Source organism: Mustelus asterias, chromosome 27 (genome assembly GCF_964213995.1).
Source record: "Mustelus asterias chromosome 27, sMusAst1.hap1.1, whole genome shotgun sequence".
Lineage (NCBI taxonomy): Eukaryota > Metazoa > Chordata > Chondrichthyes > Carcharhiniformes > Triakidae > Mustelus > Mustelus asterias.
The window spans coordinates 38,745,484-38,773,210 of NC_135827.1; the positions used below are offsets into that span (position 1 = coordinate 38,745,484).

Genomic DNA, 27,727 nt, shown 5'->3' on the forward strand with positions numbered 1-27,727 from the left:
GCTGTTGATATCTTATTTGCCTCATCTGTTATGTTTTGGGTCCTAAACTATTGAAATTTACTTGTGACACTTCAGGGCGGCACGATAGCGCAGTGGTTAGCACTGCTGCTTCACAGCTCCAGGGTCCCGGGTTCGATTCCCGGCTCGGGTCACTGTCTGTGTGGAGTTTGCACATTCTCTTCGTGTCTGCGTGGGTTTCCTCCGGGTGCTCTGGTTTCCTCCCACAGTCCAAAGATATGTGGGTCAGGTTGATTGGCCAGGTTAAAAATTGCCCCTTAGAATCCTGAGATGCGTAGGTTAGACATATTAGCGGGTAAATATGTGGGGGTAGGGCCTAGGTGGGATTGTGGTCGGTGCAGACTCGATGGGCCGAATGGCCTCCTTCTGCACTGTAGGGTTTCTATGATCTATGACTTTGGCTAGCTGCAGGAAAATGTATCATATTTCTGTTGTGAAGCAATTCCTAGTGAAACACTAGGAATGTGAGGTGTCTAGCTGAAGTAAGAGTTAAACTGTTAATTGTAGTTGACCTAATTTTACCCGAATGAAACCACTGGCTCTCCATCTTTTTCACCCCATCCTCAGTTTGCCTACAAATTCTGAAAAAGAATTGTGCCAAATGCACTCCATACCAGGCAGAAAATAGGCCTAGGCCAGTGCTTTTCAGTTCTTTGCTATTACCTCATCTCCTACATCAGTTGTATTCCCCATCCTCACCCCCATCATCTCTTCTCCTCATCCACTTCCCAAATTCAGTGGCTTGCTATTCACTCATTACCACTCTGCTTGATTTGAATAGTTCAGTTGGGCACACTGTCAATCTGCCATGATGCTGCATGCAATGTAAAATGGAAGACCTCACTTGGAAGATTGGGGAATTGAGGGAGGGCACTAAAACAGGAGTAGGTGGGGAGGGGGAAATTCGAGGAGGACACCATAACAATGGGTGCTGGTGGAATTGGGGAAGGCCATAATCGTGGTGAGTGGGAATTGGGGGACGGCATCATAATGGTAGCAGAAGGGCATTGTAATGATGGGGGAGGAATTTGGAGGAGGGCGAACCTTAACCAGCGGGGCAAGGGGAGGGATTTGGAATTTGGGAAGGCACCATAAAGGGGATTAATTTGGCTAAATCAGTGAATGGGACCTGATGAGACTTAAAAATTGAGTGTGTTGGTATAGAGAAGATGCTCCTACTTGTGGAAGGGACACAATTATTGTACAGTAATGAATAAATCCCATAAGAAATTCCATCGTGGTGAGAAGGGGTGCTTGCCACCACCTTTAAGAGGTAGCTAGACGTGTAGAAGATGGGGAAAGAAAAGCAAATTTATTTATTAGGGAGAAAAAGTTATTTTAGGGTGACATGCTATGGGTGGGAGGATGCTCATGCGAAATATAAACACCAGCATGGTCCTGTTCAACTGAGTGACCTGGTTCTGTCCTGTAGATTCTGGCTAAAATTCCTTTGGGAGAGATGTGACATAATAGCATCAAGAGTTGTGGCATGTCCCAAATCCTGGTTGTGCAGATTCAGGAAGGCTTAAAATAGAAGGAAAGCACAAGGTGCTTTTCATCTGTTCTATTTCAGCACTAGAGCATAGCCCTAATTAGAGGTTGGTGCAAATTGGAATAAGAAAGGAGATATACTTCAGAGTAACAGGCTCTGAATATGGAAAAAAGATTGGGGGAGAGGGGGTCAGGTGAGGAAAGAAAATGCGTATAGGCAAATTAGAGGAATATCTGGGAATGGCAAATCTAACAACAATGGGTAGCTAATTATCATAGTCTGGAATAGATCTAACAAATGGGCTAAGTACCATGATGATGATGAGATGGAGTACAGGAAAGAGTAGAGAAATTGGGGGGTGACAATAATCTGTGTCTCAAATTCAGTAAAACAAAAGATGGTCATCGACTTCAGAATTCCCACTCACCTGAAGAAGGGGCTTGCAGCTCCGAAAGCTTGTGTGGCTTTTGCTACCAAATAAACCTGTTGGACTTTAACCTGGTGTTGTTAAACTTCTTACTGTGTTTACCCCAGTCCAACGCCGGCATCTCCACATCAGTACTTCATCCCCACCATTTTAAGTCTGGACTTTGGGTTGGATTCAAGCCCTACTATAGAGACTTGAGCACAGAATCTTGGCTTGCATTCCAGTGCTGAAGGGTGAACTGTATTGTCAGCATTGGTTCCTTTCCAGTGACATACCTTTTGCAATTGTTCCTTCTCCATTTTCATTTTTTCCTATTTGGGCTAAATTGAAGCTGAACAATAGTCTGCCGTTCTAGGTTTTGTAAAGAAGGGCATTAGTGCGTGAGTAGAGGTAAAGTTAAACCTATACAAATGATTGGTTGGATGTGGTTAGAAGATTGCCATGTTTTTGCGTGCCTACTCCTGCTCCCCTTAACCACACTTTACCCTGACCACACTTTAAAACCCCTACACGCAATCATTTCATAAAACAATACAAAATCACAACTTAATAATCTTTACAAAAGTATAGGGAAGAGAATGAAAACCAATTATGTTCTAGTCAATGGAAAGGATTTCACGTGGTTACCATAATAACTTCTTTCTGTGTTACACCCTGAGCTGAACATAGCAGATAGATGTTGTTCAAGAAATTATTGCACCCATTTGTTTAGCCAAGTCTCACTCCAAAAATAACTTTTATATCTGTTGGAAAACTATATTTGGAATTGTGAGAATTGTAAAATCTTTAGAGCTTTGGATAAGTGAGGTACAATAGCTCAGGACCTGTCATTTAAAGATTCAATATCCCATTCTTAACCTGGTTTATTTTAATTTTGCAGTGAATTTGTCTCTGTTTTCATAGATTTACAGCTTGTTGTTCATAAACTGTTCATTTCAACTACCTTATTTGTGCATGCCCATCATATTGATAATCTGGAAATGCATCTTGTAACTGTCCTAAGCCCAACCACCTTTTAGCTGCTTCATCAAAGACCTTCCTTCCATCATCAGTTCAGAAGCGTGCAATCATCAATGGACATCTTCAGTGTCCACCATTCACGACTCCTCAGATACTGAAACAGTCTGTCAAAATGCAGCAAAACGTAGACAATATCCAGGCTTCGGCTGATAAGTGGCAGGCCCCATTCGTGATGCACAAGTGCCAGGCAATGATCATCTCCACCGAGAAAATCTAACCATTGCTCCTTGACATTCAATGGCATTACTATTGCTGAATCCCCCACTATCAACATCCTAGGGTTAGCATTGACCAAAAACTGAACTGGACTAATCCTATAAATACTGTGACTATGAGAAGGCCAGAGGCTCAGAATCCTGTGTTGCATAGCTCGCCTCCTGACTCTTCTTTGCCTGTCCACCATCTAGAACGTAAGCTAGAAATGTGATGGAATATTCTCCGTGTGCATCTCCAACAACATTCAAGAAGCTCAGCACCTTCCAGGACAAAGCAGCCTGGTTGATTGGCACCTCATCCACCGACATTCACTCCCTCCACTACTGAGGTACAGTGGCAACAGTGTGTACCACCTACAAGATGCACTGCAGGAACTCTCCTTCAACAGCACCTTCCAAACTTGTCATTGCTACCATCCAGAAGGAGAAGGGGCAGCTAGAAGTTCACCACCACTTAGAAGTTCCTGCTGAGCTACACATCATTCTACTTAGAAATGTATCACCGTTCCTTCACTGTTGTTGAGTCAAAATCCTGGAACTCCCTCCCTAACTGTACTGTGGATATATCTACACCACATGGACTGCAATGGATCGGAAATGAGCTCACCACCACGAAGGTCAATTAGGGATAGGCAATAAATGCTGGCCTAGCCAGTGATGCCTACATCCCATGAATGAATAGGAAATAAAATTGAGTTTCATCCTGCAATTTGATATTTTGTAAATAGCTACCACAGTTTTTTAAAAAAACTGAGGATGCCACTCATTACAAAATAAGGAAGGCATGAATTCTGCCTTGCAAAACTGTAGTTAATACAATTAATAAAATGACTACAGAGTGACATGTAAATCTGCTTGTGCAGTATGCTGCATGCAGTGAAATGGCCTATGACTATTCCAATTATTCAACCAGAGTATGAAGGTGTTCTATCTGTGGTAAAGTTAAATTCCCCTGGTTTAAAATTGCAGCTTTGTTGCTGGTAGAAACTGGAGTGGAACTGATGTCCAATTCTGGTTTTGTATTGATGTTGGATTAGCCCCACACAATGATATTCTAGTCAATATTAAGAGTACTGTTCAATGTTCAAGACCCAAGTTTATTTACACTAATAGCTGATGTTGATGGTACAAAAATGCAGACCCACCTATCTATTGGCCTTTGAATAGGTCCAATAGGGTCTGTGGCATACCCTATTTTTAAAAAAAAATAAATTGCTGTAAGTCTCTGCTCTGAGGAATCTACTGTACGATATATTTCAGCCTGATGATCATTAACTTTTTGGGTCTACTATTAACAAATTTGTAATGTAGTTGATGCTGAGCATTGATTTTAATCTGAACACTTTGAAACAGAAAATTTAGTAGAATAGCTTATCTAAAGCACAATCAATTTAAAAGCTATTGTAATTCTCTGGTGGCTTTTAATTTCATTTCTACAAAATGTGGCTAGTTTAATTTTCCCCCCAAAATAATTTTAAATGTTGAAAGTTGCATGTTGAATTTTGGCTGTAAAGTATTGTTGGCTAAAGACTACTCATTTCAATTTGAGATAGTGGCATTGCAGAGATGAAAATACATTTTTGGTACTAATTGCAGCAGTATGTATATTACACAAGAGTCTAATTGTGCATTTAATGTATTTTTATTTTGTTCGCTGTTATTTTAAGAAGACCAGTTTAGGCCTATGCACGTGTAAACATGTGCTTTTTTTTCTCAGTATATGTTTGCAGATACCCAAAATCACTACTTGTGGATCACTTTCAACTTTTGCAATGATATGCAAGGCTTCCAAATTCCATTCAGCCCTACTGATCTTCTCATGCACAGTCAGGATTATAATCTTGTGCTGGGGTATGACAGTTCCCACCCAAACAAACAGGTATGGTTATCCTTTGTCTAAACACAATCTATGGATGTTACTGATTAGCAGTTATACTGATTTGATACAGCAAAGTGTAAAGAGAAAAACATTATTGAAATGGAAAGAATAGATCGCTGTTCACTAAGATTTAACTGGAAGACTTTTGGAATCAAACTAAAGACATGCTAAGTGCAGGAACTTAACTGGTTGCCTTGTAAAATAATTTGAGTGCTGTCCAGGTACAAAATGACTATTTTTCCCTGTGGCTTCCCTGGAGTGAGGAATTTATGTTCCAGTTTGGTATGAGGAGGCTGCTGTTGATCATCCAGCACGTAAGGCCTTTAAGTCCTCAGGGAGGGTTAAAGGAAACCTGTGGCAGGGGAGGATCAGAATTTTGTTGTGGACCCAGAGGAGCATCCATGCTGCTTGGCATACCATGAAACTAAAATAAAAAATAAATTTTGAAAAGTTACTTTGAGTCCTTTTCTTGACCTGAGCCGTTACTGGTTGAAAAACCACTGCTACTCCTGGTCAGGTCTCTGATTAAAATGGCAGCACTTTTAAAGGTGACACTTTCAGCTGAAGGTAGATGTTGATGCCTACAATTTAAATTGCCACCAGTGAGAATGAAGTGGTTAAGTTCCCCACTTTTTCAGTTGCTTTCTCGGCCTCGTTTCTGCCAGTTGGGGGATATGAAATTGAATCAATAGAACACATGCACTACAAATGGGATGAATATTTAAGTGTCTGGAAGTTGTGCTTGAGTATTGCATGTCCAACGTGAAGTATGCTTTTATTTTGCAGCTTTGGAAATCTGATGACTTTGGGCGAACTTGGATCTTGATTCAAGAGCATGTCAAATCTTTCTACTGGTATGCATATTTATGTAATTTTTTTTGTATGTAGGAGTACTCAAAAGTGATACATGTTACAGTGCATCTCTGATGCTTTTTTCAGCCAGTAATGCAAATATTCCCATGTTGGGATGTGAAGCTGCAGTTAGTACATAATATATAGTGCAATGTATAACTAAAAGTCACTTCTTGGAGTGAGGGTTAGGTTGACCTGGTCATTTTGAAGCTTCTTGCCAAGTTTATTGTTGTTTCATAGCTCCTGTGGAGAGCTGTGCACCTTGGACTCTCCTCAGTCAGATAATTGTACAAGGTGAGGAGCAAGCTGCGACTGGGGAAAGATGCATTAATGAAAAGTTTTCTTTCAGCATTTGTCTCGGGGCTCCCAATCAGTGTGAGGGCATTGAATGTTCCCCCACCCCACCATGACTTATGATACTGTGTAGCAGGTTGGGAGGAGGAATGCAAGAATAACTTGGGTGACTTGAGCAAAATGATCTACAGCCACTTCATCAATAACCGTCTTTCCATCATAAGGTCAGAAGTGGGGATGTTCACTGATGACCAATGTTCAACACTATTCACAACATTTCAGGTACTGAAGCAATCCATGTCAAAATACAGTATCCAGACTTGAGGTGGCAAATAACATTTGCTATCATGCAAGTGCCAGGCAAGGACCATCTCGAAAGAGAACGTGACTATTACCCCATGGCATTACCATCACTGAATCCTTCACTATCAATATCCTGTGGTTGCTATTGACCAGGAATTGTAGCCATATAAATATTGTGGCTGCAAGAGCAGGCCAGAGTTAGGAATCCAGTGGTGAGTGACTCGCCTGACTCCTCAAAATCTGTTTGTACATCTACAAGTAAGGAGTGTGATGGAATACACTCCACTTTCCTGGATGAGTGCAGCTTCCAGCTCAAGAACAAAGCAGCCTGGTTGATTGACACCCCATCCACAAACATCCACTCACTCTACCCTCGTTGCTCAATGGCTGTAGCTGTAGTTCCTTATTCAGCACCTTCCAAACCCATGACCACTACGATCTAGAAGGACAAAGGTAGCAGATACATGGGAACACAACCACCTGGAAGTTCCCCTCAAGTCACTCGCCATTCTAATGTAATCCTGGAACTCCCTCCCCCTCTAACAGCATGTGGGTGTGGCAGTTCAAGAAGGCAGCTCACCACCACCTTTATTCTCAAGGCAATTCGTGACGGGCAACAAATGCTGGCCTATTCAGTGACATCAACATAAATGAATAAAATTCCAATTGCAAGACTGACCTACTTAGTGGTGCAGCACAAGGCAGTTAGTAGATCAACTGCTGCAGCAATGAATTAATTAATGTTTTGTAAACTTCAAATATATTTGGTGTTTAATTTTCTAGGGGTGTAGAACCATATGATTCGCTTAAAACAGTTTATGTTGAACGACATGAACCAATGGGTTCCTCAAGTGTCATTAAGAGCACAGACTACTTTCAGACTGATGAAAAACGTGACATCCTGTTGGAAGGAGTAGATGACTTTCAGTTACAAGACAAATACATGTTTGCCACAAAGAAGGTGGTGAGTATTGCGAAATGTGCTTTCTTAAAGTTTTGCTTTTGAAGAGAAAGCAAAACTGAGGAATGATTTTACTATTGAAATATCCCCCAATTTAATTTTGCAACTTGTAATAAATGTATCTTAGATCTACATGTAACTAAAAATTTTTCAAGATTGTGTTCTTCTGTTTTAGGGGAAAGGTATTCATTCCTTTATAGAATAAGGGCAGCACAGTGGTTAGCACTGCTGCCTCACAGCGCCAGGGACCTGGGTTCAATTCCCGGCTTGGGTCACTTTCTGTGTGGAGTCTGCACGTTCTCCCCATGTCTGTGTGGTTTGCTGGTTAGATGCATTGATCCAAACAGGTGCCGGGAGAGGTATCTATACCCATCAAAATCTTATACACCTCTATCAAATCTCCCCTCAATCTTCTACGCTCCAGGGAATAAAGTCCCAACCTATTCAATCTCTCTCTGTAACTCAGCTTCTCAAGTCCCGGCAACATCCTTGTGAACCTTCTCTGCACTCTTTCAATCTTATTTACATCCTTCCTGTCACTAGGTGACCAAAACTGTACACAATACTCCAAATTCGGCCTCACCAATGCCTTATATAACCTTACCATAACACTCCAACTTTTATACTCGATACTCCGATTTATAAAGGCCAATGTACCAAAGGCACTCTTTACGACCCTATCCACCTGTGACGTCACTTTTAGGGAATTCTGTACCTGTATTCCCGGATCCCTCTGTTCAACTGCACTCTTCAGAATCCTACCATTTACCCTGTACATTCTTCTTTGGTTTGTCCTTCCAAAGTGCAATATCTCACACTTGTCTGCGTTAAATTCCATTTGCCATTTTTCAGCCCATTTTTCTAGTTGGTCCAAATCCCTCTGCAAGCTTTGAAAACCTTCCTCACTGTCCACTACACCTCCAATCTTTGTATCATCAGCAAACTTGCTGATCCAATTGACCACATTATCATCCAGATCATTGATGTAGATGACAAACAACAATGGACCCAACACCGATCCCTGCGGCACACCACTAGTCACAGGCCTCCACTCAGAGAAGCAATCCTCCACAACCACTCTCTGGCTTCTTCCATTGAGCCAGTGTCTTATCCAATTTATTACCTCCCCATGTATACCTAGCGACTGAACCTCCCTAACTAACCTCCCAAAGGCCTTGCTGAAATCCAGGTAGACAACATCCACCACCTTCCCTTCTTCCACTTTCCTGGTAACCTCCTCGAAAAACTCTAATAGATTGGTCAAACATGACCTACCACGCACAAAGCCATGTTGACTCTCCCTAATAAGTCCCTGTCTATCCAAATATTTGTAGATCCTATCCCTTATCACACCTTCCAATAACTTGCCCACCACCGACGTCAAACTTACTGGCCGATAATTTCCCGGATTTCTTTTGGAACCTTTTTTAAACAACGGAACAACATGAGCCACCCTCCAATCCTTTAAGAAAATATCTGGATGAACACTTGGTATGTCCTAACATTCAAAGTTAAGGGGCAAGTGCAGGTAAGTGGGATTAGATAAATAAGTCAGGTGTTTCTCACGCATTGGCGCAGAATTGATGGGCCGAAGGGCCTCTTCTGCACTGTAAAATAAACTGGAATTCAATGTCTGGGTGAGCTCGGAACTAATGTGACATTAGTCACACCAGCAGTACAGCTGGCAACACCTCGCACCAAAATAATAGACATTAAAGTTGACACATTTACTTTTGAAACAGCCACTTGTGACTAATAAACTTTAAATAAACTTTACTTTAATTGTCCTCCTATTTTAAATCTTTCTGTTTTAAAGCTGATCTATTTTCCCTCAAGTTGCCTTTGTTCAGGGTCAGTTAGTTCAAATGTCATTGGATTCTTTTCCCCTCTTGGTTAATCCATTCCAGCAATTTTTATTTTTGAATAAATTTGAAGTGGCTGAAGTCAATTTATTTTAACAAACCGGAGAAGATTCTCCATAATGAAACACTTTTTAAAGTGTTGCAGGTTTTTTAAAAAAAAATGCTCCAACCCACTTGCTGTTTAAAAAATGAACTTTTAAAAAAGGTAGTGTTTCAGTTAAGGCTGCGCGCACATCCCCAGGTGATTTCCTTCTCTAATGCAGTAAAATGCTTTATAGACCTTTTATTTTATGGGTCTCCTTACGAGGTAAACCTACTGCAGTTGCCACCATTGGGTATGCTGTGCTCACTTGAGTGAGCTCTAAATGACGAACTGAGGAGCACTTGTGCAGAGACCCAGACTGAGGAAATAAATTTATTCTGACTGGCTAAAGCAAGCAAACCAAGCAGAAAATGCCGGAAATAGCAGGTCCGGTAACTTCTGTGGAAAGAGAAACAGCGTTAATACCCAAGGCTTGTGACTGTGTCTTACCGAGACCTGTAATTACCAAGAAACTTATTTCTACAGCTCCTCCTCCTCGCCCCCTCCCCCCATTCACCTCCTACATTGATCCCTCCACAAAAGTTGCTGTTTCAAAAGTAAATGTGTCAACATTTATTGTTTGGAGGGGGGGGGGGAGAAACTGTTCAAGAAGTCTTGCCGATTTGTTGCAGTGCATCTTGTAGCTGGTGCATACTGCAGTTATAGAGCACCTGTGGTGGAGGGAATGAGTGTTTGAGGTGATGGGTGGAGTGCCAATTAAACAAAATTACAATGTCCTGGCTCAGCGGTGTGTTTCTTGAGTGATGTTACAGCTGCATTCTTCAAATGGAAAATATTCCATCACACTCCTGTCGTGGTTTGTAGGTAATAAAGATGCTTTGGCAGTCAGAGGTGAATCACTTGCCACAGACTACCCAGCTTCTAACTGGATTTAGTATCTTGCGTAATACGTGCTTTATGTTAAAACAAAATAAGGCAGATGTTGGAAATGTGAAATTAAAAGTGCTGGAAATGCTCAGCAGGCTAAGCAGCATATATGGAGAGAGGAAATGGGGTTAACATTTCGGGTCAATTACCTCTAATCAGAACTGGACAACAAAGTAAACAAATAGAGTTGGGGAAAACTGAAGTGTGGATAGGGCTGTGGGGAATATCAAAAAGACTTTTGATTGGATCTCCCTGACTTGCATCCTATAACAAAAAAGGATGGTTGCACAAGGCAAAAGAAAAGAGTGATGCGGCAAATAAAGAAACAGAGTCTAAGAATATGTGCAAGTGGAAATAACATCAGTGCTAACAGCTGTCATTCAAAATAGTAGGTCAGTGTTGAGTCTGGAATGCTGTGAAGCACTTAATTGATTATATCACTCAAGCTTCCATTGACCTTCATTGGAACAGTGTAGGAGGAAGTGGTTGGGTTGGAAGTGGAGCAGAAAATGACTGGTAAGCTTGAGGGTCACACTTACTGATTGAACAGAAATTGTGTGCAAAGCAAATTCTGCAAAATTATCTGGCCGATGTGGTTGATTTCTGGTCTAGTATGTGATGCTTCTGGCTACAGAGTTTCCATGAAACCTATTGATTTTGAAGCTGAAATAGTCCCCTTTATACTAACTGATGAAAGATAATTGGATTAATCCACTACCAAAGAATGTTTCTTCTGCATCTCTCAAAGATGGCAGTTTTAAATGAACTATCTGAAATGGTTGGTTTGTTTTTTTTTTCCCCAGTTTCACTCATTAATTAATTTGCATTGTACAGTGCTGAAGATAGAAGCGTTATGGCCTAGAATCTATTATAAAGGATGTGACAAATAAACACTTGGATAAAAAATAATGTGATTGGGTGTGGTCAATGGATTTGTCAATGGTTTTATCAATGGGGAATTATGTTTGATTCCCCATTGATGATTTTGAGGATATTAACAATTGATAGAGTAGATAGATGTAATATACTTGGATTTTTAAAAGGCTTTTGATAAAGTTTCCCAGAGGAGGTTGGTAAGCAAAGTTTTTAAAGCATGTGGGATATACTGGCACGTATTAAACGGAACTAATAGCCCATCAATACAGGGTGGCACAGTGGTTAGCATTGCTGCCTTACAGCAGCAGGTACCCAGGTTCAATTCTGGCCTTTTGTGACTGTGCAAACTCCGCACAGACATTCTCCCCATGTCTGTTCGGGTTTCCTCCCAGTGCTCTGGTTTCCTCCCACATTCCAAAGATGTGTGGGTTAGGTTGTTTGGCCATGATAAATTGCCCCTTAGTGATTTGGGGGGGGGGGGGGGGGGCAGCAGCAGGATAAATATGTGGGGTTATGAAGATAGGGGCTGGGTGGGATTGTTGTCGGTACAGGCTTGATGGGCTGAATGGCCTCCCTCTGCACTGCAGGGATTCTATGATTTAAGGATTGACAAAATACTAGGAATAAATTAGTCATTCTTGCGTTAGCAAGCTATGACTAGTACCACAAGGATCAGTGCTTGGTTCCCCAGCTTTTCAATAATATATATCAATGATTTGGATGTGGGGACCAAATGTAATATTTCCAATTTTGCAGATGACACCAAGCTAGGTAGGAATGTGTGTTGTGAGGAAGATGCAAAGTGGCTTCATGGGATTTGGACAGATTTGGTGAGTGGTCAAGAACATGGCAGATGAAATGTAATATGGAAAAATGTGAGGTTATCCACTTTAGGAGGAACAGATGTGCAGAGATTAGCAAGTGTAGATGGACAAAGGAACCATTGTGTCCTTGTCAGTAAGTCATTAACAGCTAACATGCAGGTGCAGCAAGCAATTGGGAAGACTAATGGTAGGTTATCATAACTTGAACATAGGAGTAGTGAAGTCTTGCTTCATTTGTATAGAATCTTGGTTAGACTCTAACCTGGAGTAGCGTGTGTAGTTTTAGTCCCCTTAGCTTAGAAAGATAGTATTGCCACAGAGGGAGTGCAACAAAGGTTCATCAGACTTCATCCTGGGATGATGGGACAATCCTATGAAGAGAGATCGGGGAGGGTAGGTCTTTAATCTCTAGTTTCAAAGAATGAGAGGTGATCTCACTGTAAGCTGCAAAATACTTTAAAGGATGCAGGTAAGATGTTTCCCCTGGGTAAGGAGTCTGGAATCGGGCAACAATTTCAAAATAAGGTGGAAGCCACTTAGGACTGAAGAGTTTTTTTTAAACTCTAAGGGTGTGAATCTTTGGAATTTTTTATCCAATGGGCTTTGGAAGCTCAGTCATTGAGCATGTTTGAAACAGAGATTGACAGATTTCTAAATACCAGTGACAAGGGATATGGGGAGAATGTGGGGGAAAAGGCATTGAAATGGATGATCAACCATGATCATAGTGAACGATAGAGCAGGCTTGATGGGCTGAATGGCCTATTCCACTCCTATATCCTATGGTTGATGCAACACTTGAAGATCGGTGCATGAAAATGGTTCTCAAGTTAGCATTTGAAATTCCTTTCACTCCTTTCTTGTCATTTGATACTTTAATACAGCCAAGTGTGGGAACGAGGTAGAGAGGTCAAAATTTATTACTTCCAAATCCTCAACTCCCATAGCATGTCATGTTGAGACTATTAACAACTCTGGTTGTAATCCGATTTACCATGTTGAAGGCTACAGTATGAGGAGGTTTAAATTGTATCATCTTTGCATGTTTAAATGTTTTTTAAAGCTGGCTATAAAGCACAGATATTAAATCATTGACTCTTGCACATTATTGCAGGCATGTTTATTGCCTGATGCACTGTGTAGATTCCTGTTTCTAATGACTGGTTTGTTTTGGATGGCAACTGGATGTTTTTGATACATCCAGCTGTTTAAGCACGAGCTGTATTTTTTGCATCATAGTGTGTGTGTGTGCATATACACAAATACATTGTGTATGCGCAGTAGAGATGGTATCCAAACTTGTTACACTGGGATGTGGACAGACTATGCGAGTGTGTGCAACTTTATCAACTGGACGTCAATGTTGGGAACAGTCAGGTTACTCCTACCGACCATGAATCATCTCCAGGCCAATTGAAATAAATTAAGTGACTAGGATCTGTGAAGTAGCATAGGAGCAGGCTCCTCGACAACTTCATACAATCTTTGTTTTTGCCCTATTGAATTAAAACTTGTGAATGAGTCACACTTGCTTAGGTATCCAAAGCTAGTACACAGCTACAAAAAGTAATTTTAAAAAAATGAAAGTTTAAGGAGTGATGCTTCCTTTGTACAGGGTCTTTGTACCATACCTGGAATACTGCAATCAGTTTTGAACAGCACACTTCAAGAAAGCTCACCCGAATGATATCTCTTTAAAGAGCTAACTCAGGACAGGCTGGCACAGAAATTGAAGGGTGATGGATGGTCTTTGCTTTTTAAAGTAAATATTTAGTTGATAATTCTTCAAGTATGATTTACACTGGGAAGTATTTCATTGCTCCTGGTTAATTTCATTTAGTTCTTGTCTTGCTTTGATTTTTATTTTGTATCCATGGAGTATTTTCAGGTCAACGCCTACATATGGGGCAGAATGCTCCACTAATGCAGAGGCATTAGAAGAGTGCAGGGTAGAGCCTAAGAAAGCAATTATGAGAGAGCGCTGGCTGGTAAAAGTAGGGTAAATCTTGTATATTAATGCGGGGGGGGGGGAGGGAGGAGGATAACCGGGTAAAGAGTAGGGCCCGTTTGTCCCCCTTGGTCCCTATCTATGGGTGAATCCAAAGGACATCGGAACCATATTGATTGAATACTTCACATCTCTCTTCACCCAAGCGAATGAGAATGAAGGTATGGAATTTGGGGAGAGAAGCTGAGATTTGAGCAAATTGACTTGGGGAAGAACAAGGCAGATGTAGGACAAGTCAAGGAGTCGTAGGCAGGCCTAAAAATGGACAGATCTCCAGATCCAGATGAATTGTGTCCCAGGCTCCTGTGAGAGGCAAGGGAGGAGATTGCAGGGGCTCTAACCCAAATTTTTAGTTCCCCTCCTGCCAGGGGACTGGAAAACAGCTAATGTGATTCTGCTATTGTAGAAGTTTGGTAGACAAAAGCCAGGGAGGTGATCTGGTGTGCAGATGAGGTTAGTGCAGTTGATGTCTATGTCGATTTCAGCAAAGCCTTTGACATGGTCTCACATGGGAGACATATAAGGAAGGCAAATGCATGTGGGATACAGAATAATTTGATAAGGTGGATTGAAAATTGGCTTGGCTTTAGGAGAGAAAGGGTGATGACAGAAGGTTTATTGATTGGAAGCCAGTGTTAGAACCCAGATGAGGAATTTCTTCAGCCAGATGGTGAATCTATGAAATACATTGTCACAGAAGGCTGTGGAGGTCAGGTCATTGAGTATATTGCCATTGCAACCTCTGCAAGACCTGCTGGATCATCAACATCGATACCACCATCACACGTGAGAACACCACCCACCAGGTCAATAGTACATACTCATGTGACTCTGTCAGCGTTGTCTAACTCATACGCTGCAAGAAAGAATGTTCTGAGGTGTTGCACATTGGCGAGACCATGTAGACACTACGATAATGGATGAACAGACACTGACAATCGCCAGGCAGGAGTGTTCCCTTTCAGTCGGGGAACTTCAGCAGTCAAGAGCATTCCGTCTCCGATCTTTGGGTAAGCGTTCTCCAAGGTGGCTTTCAAGACATAACAATGCAGAATCGCCGAGCAGAAACTGATTGCCAAGTTCTGCACGCATGAGGACAGCCTCAACCAGGATCTTCGGTTTATGTCACACTACATGTAACCCCCACCACTTGACTTGGGTGCGCAAAATCCTGCTAACTATCCTGGCTTGAGACAACTTGCACTGTCTGTACCTGTAAAGATGTGATTACCTGTAAAGATGTGATTACCTGAAAAGACTCGCAACCATTATCTTGCAATTGTGTCTTTGTCTATATATGCCATGTTTGTGAAACCTACCTCTCCACTCACCTGATGAAGGAGCAGTGCTCTGAAAGCCCAAATAAACTTGTTGGACTTTAACCTGGTGTTATGAGACTTCTTACTGTGCCCACCCCAGTCCAATGCCGGCAGCTCCACATCACGAGTATATTTAAGACAGAGATAGATAGGTTTTTGATTGGTAAGGGGATCAAAGGTTGCAGGGAAAAGGCAGGAGAATGGGGTTGAGAAACTTATCGGCCATGATTGAATGGTGGAGCAGACTTAATGCTGAATGGCCTAATTCGGCTACATCTTGGTCTTATGGTGTCCAGTAGCGTACAACGGATCTAACGGGTCCCCTACTATTCATCTATAAACGCCATAGATGACTCTGCTGGGTAGGATTAGTAAGTTTGCAGATGAAACAAAGATTGGCTGGGTGTTTAACTGTAAGGCCGTGTGTCTTGGGCTACAAGAAAAAATAGATGGGATTGTCAAATGGGCCAATAAGTGGCAGGCAGAATTTAACCCTAAAAAGTGAGAGGTGATACACTTTGGAAGGAGTAATTTGACAAGAAAGTATTCAATGAATGGCATGACACTAGAAAGTTCTGAAGAACAAAAGGACCTTGGCATCTATAGATCTCTGAAGACGGAAGGGCATGTTAGTGAGGTAGTGAAAAAGACATATGACGATGGTAAAGGGGAAATCCTCGTAAAGTTGGGCGGGCAGCCCATTAATTCAATTTAAATGCTTGCAAATGCATTTAAATCGCCGTTGCGCCCATTTCAGACGTGGTTCGGATTGCGGCCATTTTCGGGCCTTGGTAAAGTGGGCATCTGCGCGGACGCGGGCGTGGATCGCACTAATCGCCTCATGCCCGACTTTACCAAGTTTTCACGTCCGAAAACGGGTGTGACGCAATGGTAAAATCGGGCCCATGATTCTCAATATGAAGAAATATAAAATCATTCATTTTGATAGGAAGAACATGGAGGGGCAAAATCAAATAAAGGATACAACACAAGTGGGTGCAGGAGAGAGGGACCTGAGTGTGTAAGTCATTGAAGATGGCAGGTGGAAGGACAGATTGAGAGTGTGGTTAATAAAGCAAAACCGTATCCGAGGTTTTGTTAACAAGGGCACAGAGTACAAGACCAAGGAGCTTATGTTGAACTTGTATGAGACCCCAGTCTGGCTACAGCTTTTGATTTGATTTATTATTGTCACATAGATTAACATACAGTGAAAAGTATTGTTTCTTGCGTGCTATACAGACAAAACATACTGTTCATCGAGAAGGAAACAAGAGTGCAGAATGCAGTGTTACAGTTATAGCTAGCGTGTAGAGAAAGATCAACTTAATACAAGGTAAGTCCAGTCAAAAGTCTGATGGCAGCAGGGAAGAAGCTGTTCTTGAGTCGGTTGGTACGTGACCTCAGACGTTTGTATCTTTTTCCCGACAGAAGAAGGTGGAAGAGAGAATGTCCGGGGTGCGTGGGGTCTTTAATTATGCTGGCTGCTTTGCCGAGGCAGAGGGAAGTGTAGACAGAATCGATGGATGGGAGGCTGGTTTGCGTGATGGATTGGGTTACATTTACGACCTTTTGTAGTTCCTTCCGGTCTTGGGCAGAGCAGGAACCATACCAAGCTGTATAGTGTCGGCATGGGGGGACCAGGACAGGTTGGTGATCTGGATACCTGGAAACTTGAAGATCTTGACCCTTTCTATTTCATCCCCATTGATGTAGACAGAAGCATGTTCTCCTTTAAGTTTCCTAAAGTCGATGACGAACTCCATTCTTTTGTTGACATTGAGGGAGAGATTATTGTTGCCGCACCAGTTCACCAGATTCTCTATCTCATTCCTGTACTCTGTCTCGTCATTGTTTGAGATCCGACTCACTACGGTTGTGTCGTCAGCAAACGTGGAAATCGAATTGCAGGGGAATTTGGCTGCACAGTCATAGGTGTGCAAAGGAGTATAGTTGGGGCTGAGAACACAGCCTTGTGGGGCACCGGTGTTGAGGATGATCGTGGAGAAGTTAGAGTATTGCGTCCAGTTTTTGGCACTTCACTTTGGGAAAGATGTGAAGGTATTGGAGAGAGTACAAGAAAAGATTATGAAAATAGTTCTGGGGATGAGGAATATCAGTCATGAAGATAGATTGGGGAAGTTGGGGGCTGTCTGTCTTGGAGAAAAGAAGTCAGAGGAGATTTAGTTGAAAATATGGGGAAAAACTGCTTGCAGTTGAGAATAAGGCGGCACACATTTAAAGTATTTGCAAAAGAAACAAAACTACATTAGGAAGAATATTTTCATATAGCAAGTGGAGAGTGCACTGCCTGAGAATCTAGTGGAAGCAGGTTCGATAGAGAATTAGACTGTTGTGTAAAGAGAATGTGTAGGGTTATGGGGAGAAGACAGTGGAATGGTGCCAGGTGCATTGTTCATTTAGAGAGTCAGTGCAGAGTCACCTGGCCAAATGGCCGCTTCCTGTGCACTATGCTGTAATGATTCTGTAACTCTTCTACTGCTTTTGTTTTATTATATTGCACTTTTTTGGGGGCAAACTTGTCAAGGCAGCAAGTATTCCTCCATAATTAGTAAGGACTGCAACCAGGTAAAGATACCTTTTTCAGGGAGCAGTTGTAACAGCTTAAAACATGATTTTATCTTCCCCATGCTGATTAAATTATTGTGGATTTAATCTTGGGAATACTTTAAACACTGGTTCAGAGTTGCTTTTTGTTGTTTTCCAGTGCATGAGGTAGTAGCGCAACTAGATCCTGGACACTTGATGCTGCATTCACGTTGCATTTCCTTACAATAGTGTCTGAACAAAAGGGCTGATAACTCACTATGCCAGCATATTAACTATCATTAAACAGCCTCCTAGCAACCCTTTAACAACTGTACTGTTCGGTACTATAAGGCACTGCTCAAGTCATGGGTTTCTGTTTACTCAAAGCTGTTCTTTGTATTTTGATATCCATCCAATAAGACACAAGGTGGATTCAAGGAGAAAGCTACCCTTCAGTGTTTTCCCAAAATATTATTCCCATTTCATCACCTGCTTATGTGGAACAGTTAAATTTGCATTCATAATGCAACATATAATTATTTGCTTACACAATAATATGCATGACCCTGTCAGAGAGGGATAGAATTCAGGGGCACAATAAAGGCTCATTAATGCAAATAAAGTTGGTTTCTTCCTCTTGCGCACAGGATTTCATAAACAGCTATAAACTCTCTCTAGCTGATTTAAATTTGTTCTTGTAAACAAATGTACAAAAATTGTAAACAAGCTCTTTGAAATTCATAGCTCAGGTAATGCACTTAAAATAACCAGTGAAGGTTAAAACACTGCTAGCTGCACTTAGCAATTTACTGTTTATAATTTGCTGCTGGAATTGTGAGCCTAATAAGAGGTGAAAGATTTTTATTTTCAGATGGAAAAAAAAGGGATGATTTTTTTCTTTGATGTTTTCCCCATCTGTGCTGAAATTTTGTATGAAACTCTCGAACTGAAATTTTAATGAGTGGTTCCAATGTAGAGTTAGAATTGGCACCATCATCACTGAGTGAGTGGCTGCCTTTCCTGCTTGAAATGTTTATGACCCTATGTAATATAGCATGCTTCATCTATCTGTGTCTCTAAACATTGAATGTTGGCTATTCTGCTCACGAGGTATCACTTCACTACGGTGTTCGCTGTGGGCAGCTGCCATCCTCTCAGTCAATTGCTATAATTACCCTGGGTACCAACCCGAGAGACTTGGCGGAATCAAAGGATGAACAAACTAGCATTGATTTATAGTCCCTTTAGTGGCAGTGGGATCTCCCAAAGTGATTTATGGTCATTCAGGAAATTTATGAAATATGTTCACGTTTCTGAAGTGAGCGGCATCCTTGTTTTTTTTTTAGGTATAATTTGAGGCCCATTGGGTCTGCACCGACTCAAAGAGCATCTTGCTCAGGCCCCCCGATCCTGTAACCCTGTGCACCAGGATGAAACCCACATAGACACTGGGAGAACGTGCAAACTCCAAGGATGGAATCGAACGCGATTCCGTGCTGCCCTTTTTGCCTTGCACTCATGAGGACAGATGCAAGAATACCAAATTTCAAAGGGAGCAATAATATATACTGCACAAGAAAAGGTTGCTGATTGTTTGGCAAGTCTATTTTAGTTGAGGTATTGCCTTGAAGGCTGCAACATGGAATTATTGTCCTCCATGCTTTTTAACTGAAAAGGTGCAATACTGGAACATTTCCTTTTTGCTCGCAAAGGACAGGTCCCTGCATATGAACATATGTAGCTACTAGCGAGTCAACTGATAAATTATTGATGTGCAGGACTTGTCCACTGCAGGCAAAAGGAAGGTATCCAGGTATTGCGCCTTTTTGAATTAAACAAAAGTGTGGGGGAACAGTTCCCTGGTGAATTCTCCACAGCAATGGCTCAACCAATGAAAGTCAACTTTCCAACCAATCAGCACCCTTTTCTGATGTGGTTCGTATTGTTGCTTCCTTTGAAATTTGCTATTCTTGTTTGTCCTGATGAATGCAAGTTGAAAAGCTTTAGACAGCATGAAAAAAAAAGACGACACCTTTGAGATACTTCCATATATGCCTGCAGCTGCGTTTAGTAAGGAACAATTTTATTTACAGATAGTATCACTGCTGGGCTTGATGTTGAAACATTGGACTTTATGAAATGTTTAAATCTTGATTTTTGAAGTAACATAGAACCAGGGGTCACAGACTGAGGATTCGGGGTAGACCATTTAGGACTGAGATGAAGAAACATTTCTTCACCCCAAGTGTGGTGAGCCTGTGGAATTTGTTACCACAGAAAGTAGTTGATCCCAAGACATTGAATGTATTCAAGAGGCGGTTTGATATAGCACTTGGGGCGTATGGGGAGAAAGCAGGAGACTTAGACAATCAGCCTTGATTGTAATGAATGGCAGAGCAGGCTCGAAGGGCCAAATGGCCTCCTCCTGCCCCTATCTTCTATGTTTCTGTGCAACATCGAATTTAAAACAACAACACTGTAAAAAAAGTATTAACTTATCCAGGTTTATGATTTACAAAATTGCCAATCCAGGCGCATCCTGTTGTGGGGCAGGCAGTAAATGGAGAGTTCAGTCTCCAGTTTTGCGTTTGCCTCTTTTTTTCAAAAATATCATTGGGTTTTAATAACACAATCCAGCTGGGAGCTTTAACTGCCTGCTAGTGTTAATTTGTGGTTTTTAATTGAAGAGTGGCTGTAAATTATGGAACCCAGAAGTAATTTACAGCACTAGTGTAAATGGCCTCTCTGGATGTTAGTAAGGAAAATTGATTACCCAGAACTGGGCCAGCTGACCCAGTGCCAGAACCAAGCTGGTCAAATCTACTCCATTTTACGTCGAACTGACTATCGACCATACGATTGGGTTGTAAAATTGCCTCAAAGGAGATTTGTGTTTCAAAGGAGCTTATTTTTTTTATTAGGAAGTGACAAATACTAATACTGGTCTGGGATTTCATGACTGCTTTGTTATGGTAATAAAAAATGAGCTTAACTGGAAAATGAAACCATGTACAGTAGTTTGTGTTATTCGAGTGCCACCTGGTGTTTTAATTGTGCAATTAATTTCAATTGGGATATAGTTTTGTTTCACAAAGTAGTTTCCATGTTCAATCTACAGACTTGCAATCAACAACATTGCATGTCTGCTGTTGATTCTTGCCATTCTTAACCTACTGAAAGGTAAAATAGTTTGGTAAAGTATAATGCCAAGGTGTTTCAGCTTTGCAAAAGAGATAATGTAGCACAATGCTGTCATTGCATCAGTATCTAGTTGTAACATTTTAAATTTCGTAAAATTGAAGCTGGTTTATTAATGTTAACAATGTTAAAAGAACTCCAAACCATGGTACTCTACCTCACTCGTATTTCTCTTCCTGCCATCCATAAGATTTTAAAAACCAAGTTGGGTGTTAGCTCCCCACACCTTTCAGATTTACTTGAGTCTTTCAGCTTTTTTTAGAAGAAAAAAACATAGAAAAACTACAGCACAATACAGGCCCTTCAGCCCACAAAGTTGTGCCGAACATGTCCCCCTACCTTAGCGATTATTAGGCTATAGAAAAAAAAACATATTTCAATTTTGTTCCCAATTGTAGGCAGTTTTCCTTGAATTAGATTACTCTGTAAAGGCACGTACAGGAGATACTGGGTCAAAATCCTTGAACGTTGACCCTAACAGCACTATGGGTGGAGTTGTACCACATCGACTGCAGCGGTTCAAGAAGGCAGCTCACCACCACCTTCTTGAGGGCCATTTGGAATGGGCAACGAATGCCTGCCCAGCTGGCGAAGCTCACAACCCTTGAATGAATTTTTAAAAATCTGTGTAATGACGTGCACATCTTCCCCAATGAAAAATGTATCATAAAAGGAAGGGAAACTTTGGGGCAGGCTGCTTACAAAACTGATTATACCTCAAAATACATATGCAGAGTGTCAGAGCTGCAGATTGTGTGGCGCAGGAGGCACCCATCACTGGCCTACAAAGCCCAGGCAACTTCATCCTGTTTGTCCTTATTTCTTATTTGCTGGTTTGTCCTGTTTGAAATTTGCACATGTGGAAAGTTGCTACAAAGCTGATTCAGAACGCCAAAAATGTAAGTGTTGGTTACCCTGAATGTAAGCAATAAATGGGAACATGGATTGAAGCATTTCATACATCTTAGATATTCTGTATCTAAATGGCTCATGAAGCCAAATACCTTGGATGCTCCCTTTCAAGTAACATTACATGGCCAATTTCTGTACAGCTATAAGAGATCTGATTTTCCAGGAGATGTGCGCTAAGAAAAGAAAGCTAAATGGTATAGTGAGGAAATTTAGCAATACACATCTTTTTAAAGAGGAAAATTATTGTTCACTTAAAGCTCCTGTTCCAATGCAACTTATTTCTCTCATTATAGCATCTCCTGGGGAGCAGTAACCCGAAAACGGTACAGTTGTGGGTTTCATATAATCGGAAACCCATGAGACAAGCGAATTTCCTTACAAGAAATATAATGGTGAGTGTGTATAAATGTGAACATCAAGTCTAAATCCTTTATTATTACATTAATTTATGTACGTCCTTTGCTGAAACCCATCTTAGACTGGAGAAACCCAATTGCTTGAAGATACAAGGCCTTGACAAACAGGTGCCTCTGTGGGCAACTTGATAACATGTGCAAGTGCACCAATAGTGTCCTGTGTTACTGGGTATTCAGTACAGTGCTACCTGGGTTACAAATGCAGTGAAATATTAGATGATTGAGCCATTAGACTAAGAACATTTCTTTTTTTTAAAAAAAGTATTAAAATGATGAAACAAGGTGTGCAACAAGGTAGGATTGTGAGAAGTACTGAAGTTACATTTTAGATTGTATTTTTTTTTAATTCTCAACTCGCTTACTTTGTTCCGTTCACATATCTCTATCTTGGCTGGCTTTCCATCTCTGTTCTTCTTTCTAAGCTGTTCCCACTATGGTAACCTGCTGTTGTAGATTCCTGGAAATTTAAGTGTTTCTATTCTGGGTGCATGTAATATAAATTGCAAATTATGAATGTTACCTTCTATTTTAGATTCTGAAAACATTTGATGTAACATTTTCTTCTTTTGCACATTCTTCAGGAGTATTATGTGGCTGATGCGTCAGAAGACCAGGTGTTTGTCTGTGTCAATGTCAACAATAACGTGACCAACCTCTACATCTCTGAAGCAGAGGGTCTGAAATTTTCCCTTTCTCTTGAAAATGTATTGTACTACAGTCCAGGAGGTGCAGGAAGTGCAACTCTGGTGAGGTAGGTACATGAACCTTTAGCTTGAAAGGAAGAAACAAATCATTTATTACTGTACTCATTTTCATCTGAGCTTAGTTACTCAATGGGTGATTGCACGCTGTGCGATCTGGCAGATTAGCAAAAACTAAAACTTGCCTTGTTCTGCCCAAGCAATGCACCTTCCTCTAACGTGCATGGTTTTACGTTTCCCAGATTTCCTATTTATTGTCCAATCCATGCTGAATTGCGAGCAACCTAAACACAGATCTACGATCAGACTGCCCGATTCCCTTTCCTTGCTTTTGATAGGAGATTGTATGTTTATTATTATCCAGGGCGGCACGGTAGCACAGTGGTTAGCACTGCTGCTTCACAGCTCCAGGGACCTGGGTTCAATTCCCGGCTTGGATCACTGTCTGTGTGGAGTTTGCACATTCTCCTCGTGTCTGCGTGGGTTTCCTCCGGGTGCTCCGGTTTCCTCCCGCAGTCCAAAGATGTGCGGGTTAGGTTGATTGGCCATCTAAAAAATTGCCCTTCGTGCCCTGAGATGTGTAGGTTAGAGGGATTAGTGGGTAAATATGTAGGGATATGGGGTTAGGGCCTGGGTGGGATTGTGGTCGGTGCAGACTCGATGGGCCGAATGGCCTCTTTCTGTACTGTAGGGTTTCTATGATTTCTATGAGATTCTAAGATGGGACCGGAGTATTCCATTACGCCATGAAGTCCATTAACATTTATATGGTGGAGGAATGATATAGAAGTTACTCTTTACAGCATGTTAAGTCCAATCACAGTATATGATGGAGGAATGATATGGAAGCTTGTTTTTTATCTTTAGCAAGTTTATTCTTCAAACAACTCGGTGCAATTGCAACATCCTTATGGTTCCCCACATCAACTGTTGCAGCTGTCTCTATTATACTCCAATTTTAAAAAACAATTAACAATACTAAATCCAATAAACTGAGTATCTCTTTGTTCTTTTAATCCGATGCTCATTATCTGACCGTAGCAATTCAACTGGTTTAACAAGGTATTGTCAAAGAATAAAATTACTCTGACATTGACACACCACTCTATATCATCTCAAAATCTCCAATTAATCTTGCAATGTGTCAAAAGTGGCCCTGCTGTGACGTTGTGCTTTCTGGCAATTTTGTAATGAGCAATTATCCTTTCTGTTAATGCCCCAGTCTTCACTTGACTTCAAAGTGAAAATGTGAAGGGCATTAGAATTATTGAGTGGATTTGGAGCTTCAGCTGCTCAGTGTGATGAGGTTGAGCATGGTCTGAAGTGTTTGAACTGCAAAGTTATTTTTTAAAACCTGTGTGAAAGTAAGTTTTTGTTTTGCAGCAAACAATTGGGCTTCAAAAATCTGTCCGTTAAACTGTGCCCACCATTAGAAATTACTGAGGATTTAGGCTCGCAACTCTGGGTGTTCAGTCCAGTTTCCTCGGCTGCCATTGTTGCCTTGAAGCTTGTGACTCCAAAATGTTGTCTCATGACCCAACTAGAGGTTGAGACCTATGGTTTGGGAAGCTCTGTATTATAGCAATCTTCGTATTGTGGACCATACATATAACAAGTTTTGCCCGACTAGGGAGGGGGCAAAACTTGACCTCCTGTTGGGGGAAAAAAGGAAGGGCAGGTGACAGAAGTGTTAGTGAGAGATCACTTTGGGACCAGTGACCATAATTCTATTAGTTTTAAGATAGCTATGGAGAATGATAGGTCCGTCCCAAAAGTTAAAATTCTAAATTGGGGCAAGGCCAATTTTGATGGTATCAGGCAGGAACTTTCAAAAGTTAATTGGGGGAGTCGGTGGAAAGGCAAAAGAACATCTGGTAAGTGGGAGGCTTTCAAAAGTGTGTTAACCAGGGTTCAGGGTAAGCACATTCCTCTTAGAGTGAAGGGCAAGGCTGGCAGAAGCGGGGAACCCTGGATGACTTGGGATATTGAGGTCCTGGTTAAGAAGGAGGCACATGACATGCATAGGCAGTTGGGATCAAGTGAATCTCTTGCGTATAGATCGTGTAGGAGTAGAGCTACGAGAAAAATCAGGAGGGCAAAAAGAGGACATGAGATTGTTTTGGCAGATAAGGCAAAGGAGAATCCAAAGCTTCTACAAATACATAAAAGGGCAAAGGAGTAACTAGGGAGAGAGTAGGGCCTCTTAAGGATCAACAAGGTCATCTATGTGCGGATCCACAAGTGATTGGTGAGATCCTAAATGAATATTTCTCATCAGTATTTACTGTTGAGAAAAGCATGGATGTTAGGGAACTTGGGGAAATAAATAGTGATATCTTGAGGAGTGTACATATTACAGAGAAAGAGGCGCTGGAAGTCTTAAAGCGCATCAAGGTAGATAAATCCCTGGGACCTGATGAAGTGTATCCCAGGACATTGTGGGAGGCTAGGTAGGAAATTGCAGGTCCCCTAGCCGAGATATTTGAATCATCGACAGTCACAGGTGAGGTGCCTGAAGATTGGAAGGTGGCAAATGTTGTGCCTTTGTTTAAAAAGGGAAAAGCCAGGGAACTACAGGCCACTGAGCCTCACATCTTTGATGGGTAAGTTATTGGAAGGTATTTTGAGAGACAGGATCAACAGGCATTTGGAGATGCAAGGACTGATTAGGGACAGTCAGCATGGCATGGTGAGTGGAAAATCATGTCTCTCAAATTTGATTGAGTTTTTTGAAGGGGTAACCAAGAAGGTAGATAAGGGCAGTTCAGTTGATGTTGTCCACATGGACTTTAGCAAGGCCTTTGACAAGGTACCGCTTGGTAGGTTGTTGCATAAGGTTAAATCTCTCGGAATCTAGGGTGAGATATTTAAATGGATATAAAATTGGCTTGATGACAGAAGCCAGAGGGTTATTTTTCAAACGTGGAGGCCTGTGACCAGCGGTGTGCTTCAGGGATCAGTGGTGGGTCCACTGTTATTTGTCATTTTATATTAATGATTTGGATGGGAATTATAGGGGGCATGGTTAGTAAGTTTGCAGATGACACCAAGATTTGTGGCATAGTGGACAGTGAAGAAGGTTATCTCGGATTGCAACGGGATCTTGATCAATTAGGCCAATGGGATGACGAATGGCGGATGGAGTTTAATTTAGATAAATGCGAGGTGATGCATTTTGGTAGATTGGACCAGGGCAGGACTTACTCAGTTAATGGTAGGGTGCTTGGGAGAGTTACAGAACAAAGAGATCTAGGGGTACAGGTTCATAGCTCCTTGAAAAGTGGAGTCACAGGTGGACAGAGTGGTGAAGAAGGCATTCAGCATGCTTGGTTTCATTGGTCAGAACATTGAATCCAGGAGTTGGGACGTCTTGTTGAAGTTGTACAAGACATTGGTAAGACCACACTTGGAATACTGTGTGCAGTTCTGGTCACCCTATTATAGAAAGGATATTATTAAACTAGAAAGAGTGCAGAAAAGATTTACTAGGATGCTGCCGGGACTTGATGGATTGAGTTATGAGGAGAGGCTGGATAGACTGGGACTTTTTCCTCTGGAGCGTAGAAAACTGAGGGGTGATCTTATGGAGGTCGATGAAATAATGAGTGGCACAGATCAGCTAGATAGACAATATCTTTTCCCAAAGGTAGGGGAGTCTAAAACTCGAGGGCATAGTTATAAGGGGAGAGATACAAAAATGTCCAGAGGGGCAATTCTTTTCACACACAGGGTGGTGAGTGTCTGGAACAAGCTGCCAGAGGTAGTAGTAGAGATGGGTACAATTTTGTCTTTTTAAAAAGCATTTAGATAGTTACATGGGTAAGATGGGTATAGAGGAATATGGGCCAAATGCGGGCAATTGGGATTAGCTTGGGGGTTTAAAAAAAAAAAGGGCAGCATGAACAAATTGGGCCGAAGGGCCTGTTTCCATGCTGAAAAAAAAGAGTGCTGGCAACAGGAAAACTCATGACATGCATACTTGAAAATTTTGTTCCCAAAGTATTAACACATGTTTATGGTTTCTTTGTGTTATTTTAACTGAGGGACGTGCCTATGTTTTAGATGAGCTCTGACTGTTAGAATATGAATTTATTTTGCTATTTTCGTATTTGAACAGGGTACTTCCAAGGCCTGAGAAATATAAATAATTAATTTAATGCAAAATTGATAATATTACAATAGAGGTAGTTCAGCAAATGTTGAACACTGTTTATATAGTTCCATTGGAGGCTGCCAACATTATTAGCTCTGTGATATTGGATAGAATTTGGGTTTGAATCCTACTGAGGAATATTTCTTCCGAAGGAGAAGCTCCCCCCGCCCCTCACACACACATTGCTACAATGACTGCACTTCAAATGTATTTTATTGGATTTGAAACCAGTTGTAGGGTGCCCGAGGTATTGAAAGGCATTGCATTTTCCTTTAGTTTAGCAATATTTTGAGTGATTTGAATTTAAGCAAAAACATTGGTTAAATGTTAAAGATCAGCACAGTTCAGATTTACACTTTTTTTTGTTTTTTGACCTCTCGATTCCAACTTTGGGGTTGGGGGGTGGTGAGGGGATGCCAAACAAGAGTGAAAGTGGGAGAGAATCGCACCCATTTTTTGGGTGAGCTCCCAGATGTA

General features: G+C 41.4%; 2 protein-coding genes across 2 annotated transcripts in view; one reads left to right on the plus strand and one right to left on the minus strand.

Annotated features, from left to right (window-relative positions):
• The window catches only part of LOC144479966 (uncharacterized), a 418,329-nt gene that overhangs the window by 334,694 nt on the left and 55,908 nt on the right, over window positions 1–27,727 (minus strand). The gene's annotated exons all lie outside the window — the stretch shown is intronic.
• The window catches only part of sorl1 (sortilin-related receptor, L(DLR class) A repeats containing), a 195,034-nt gene that overhangs the window by 68,417 nt on the left and 98,890 nt on the right, over window positions 1–27,727 (plus strand). Inside the window, exons 4-8 of the mRNA XM_078199060.1 lie at window positions 4,890–5,051; window positions 5,838–5,905; window positions 7,284–7,464; window positions 22,274–22,372; window positions 22,978–23,147. Coding sequence (XP_078055186.1) covers window positions 4,890–5,051; window positions 5,838–5,905; window positions 7,284–7,464; window positions 22,274–22,372; window positions 22,978–23,147 — 680 coding nt within the window. The remainder of the gene's footprint in view (window positions 1–4,889; window positions 5,052–5,837; window positions 5,906–7,283; window positions 7,465–22,273; window positions 22,373–22,977; window positions 23,148–27,727) is intronic.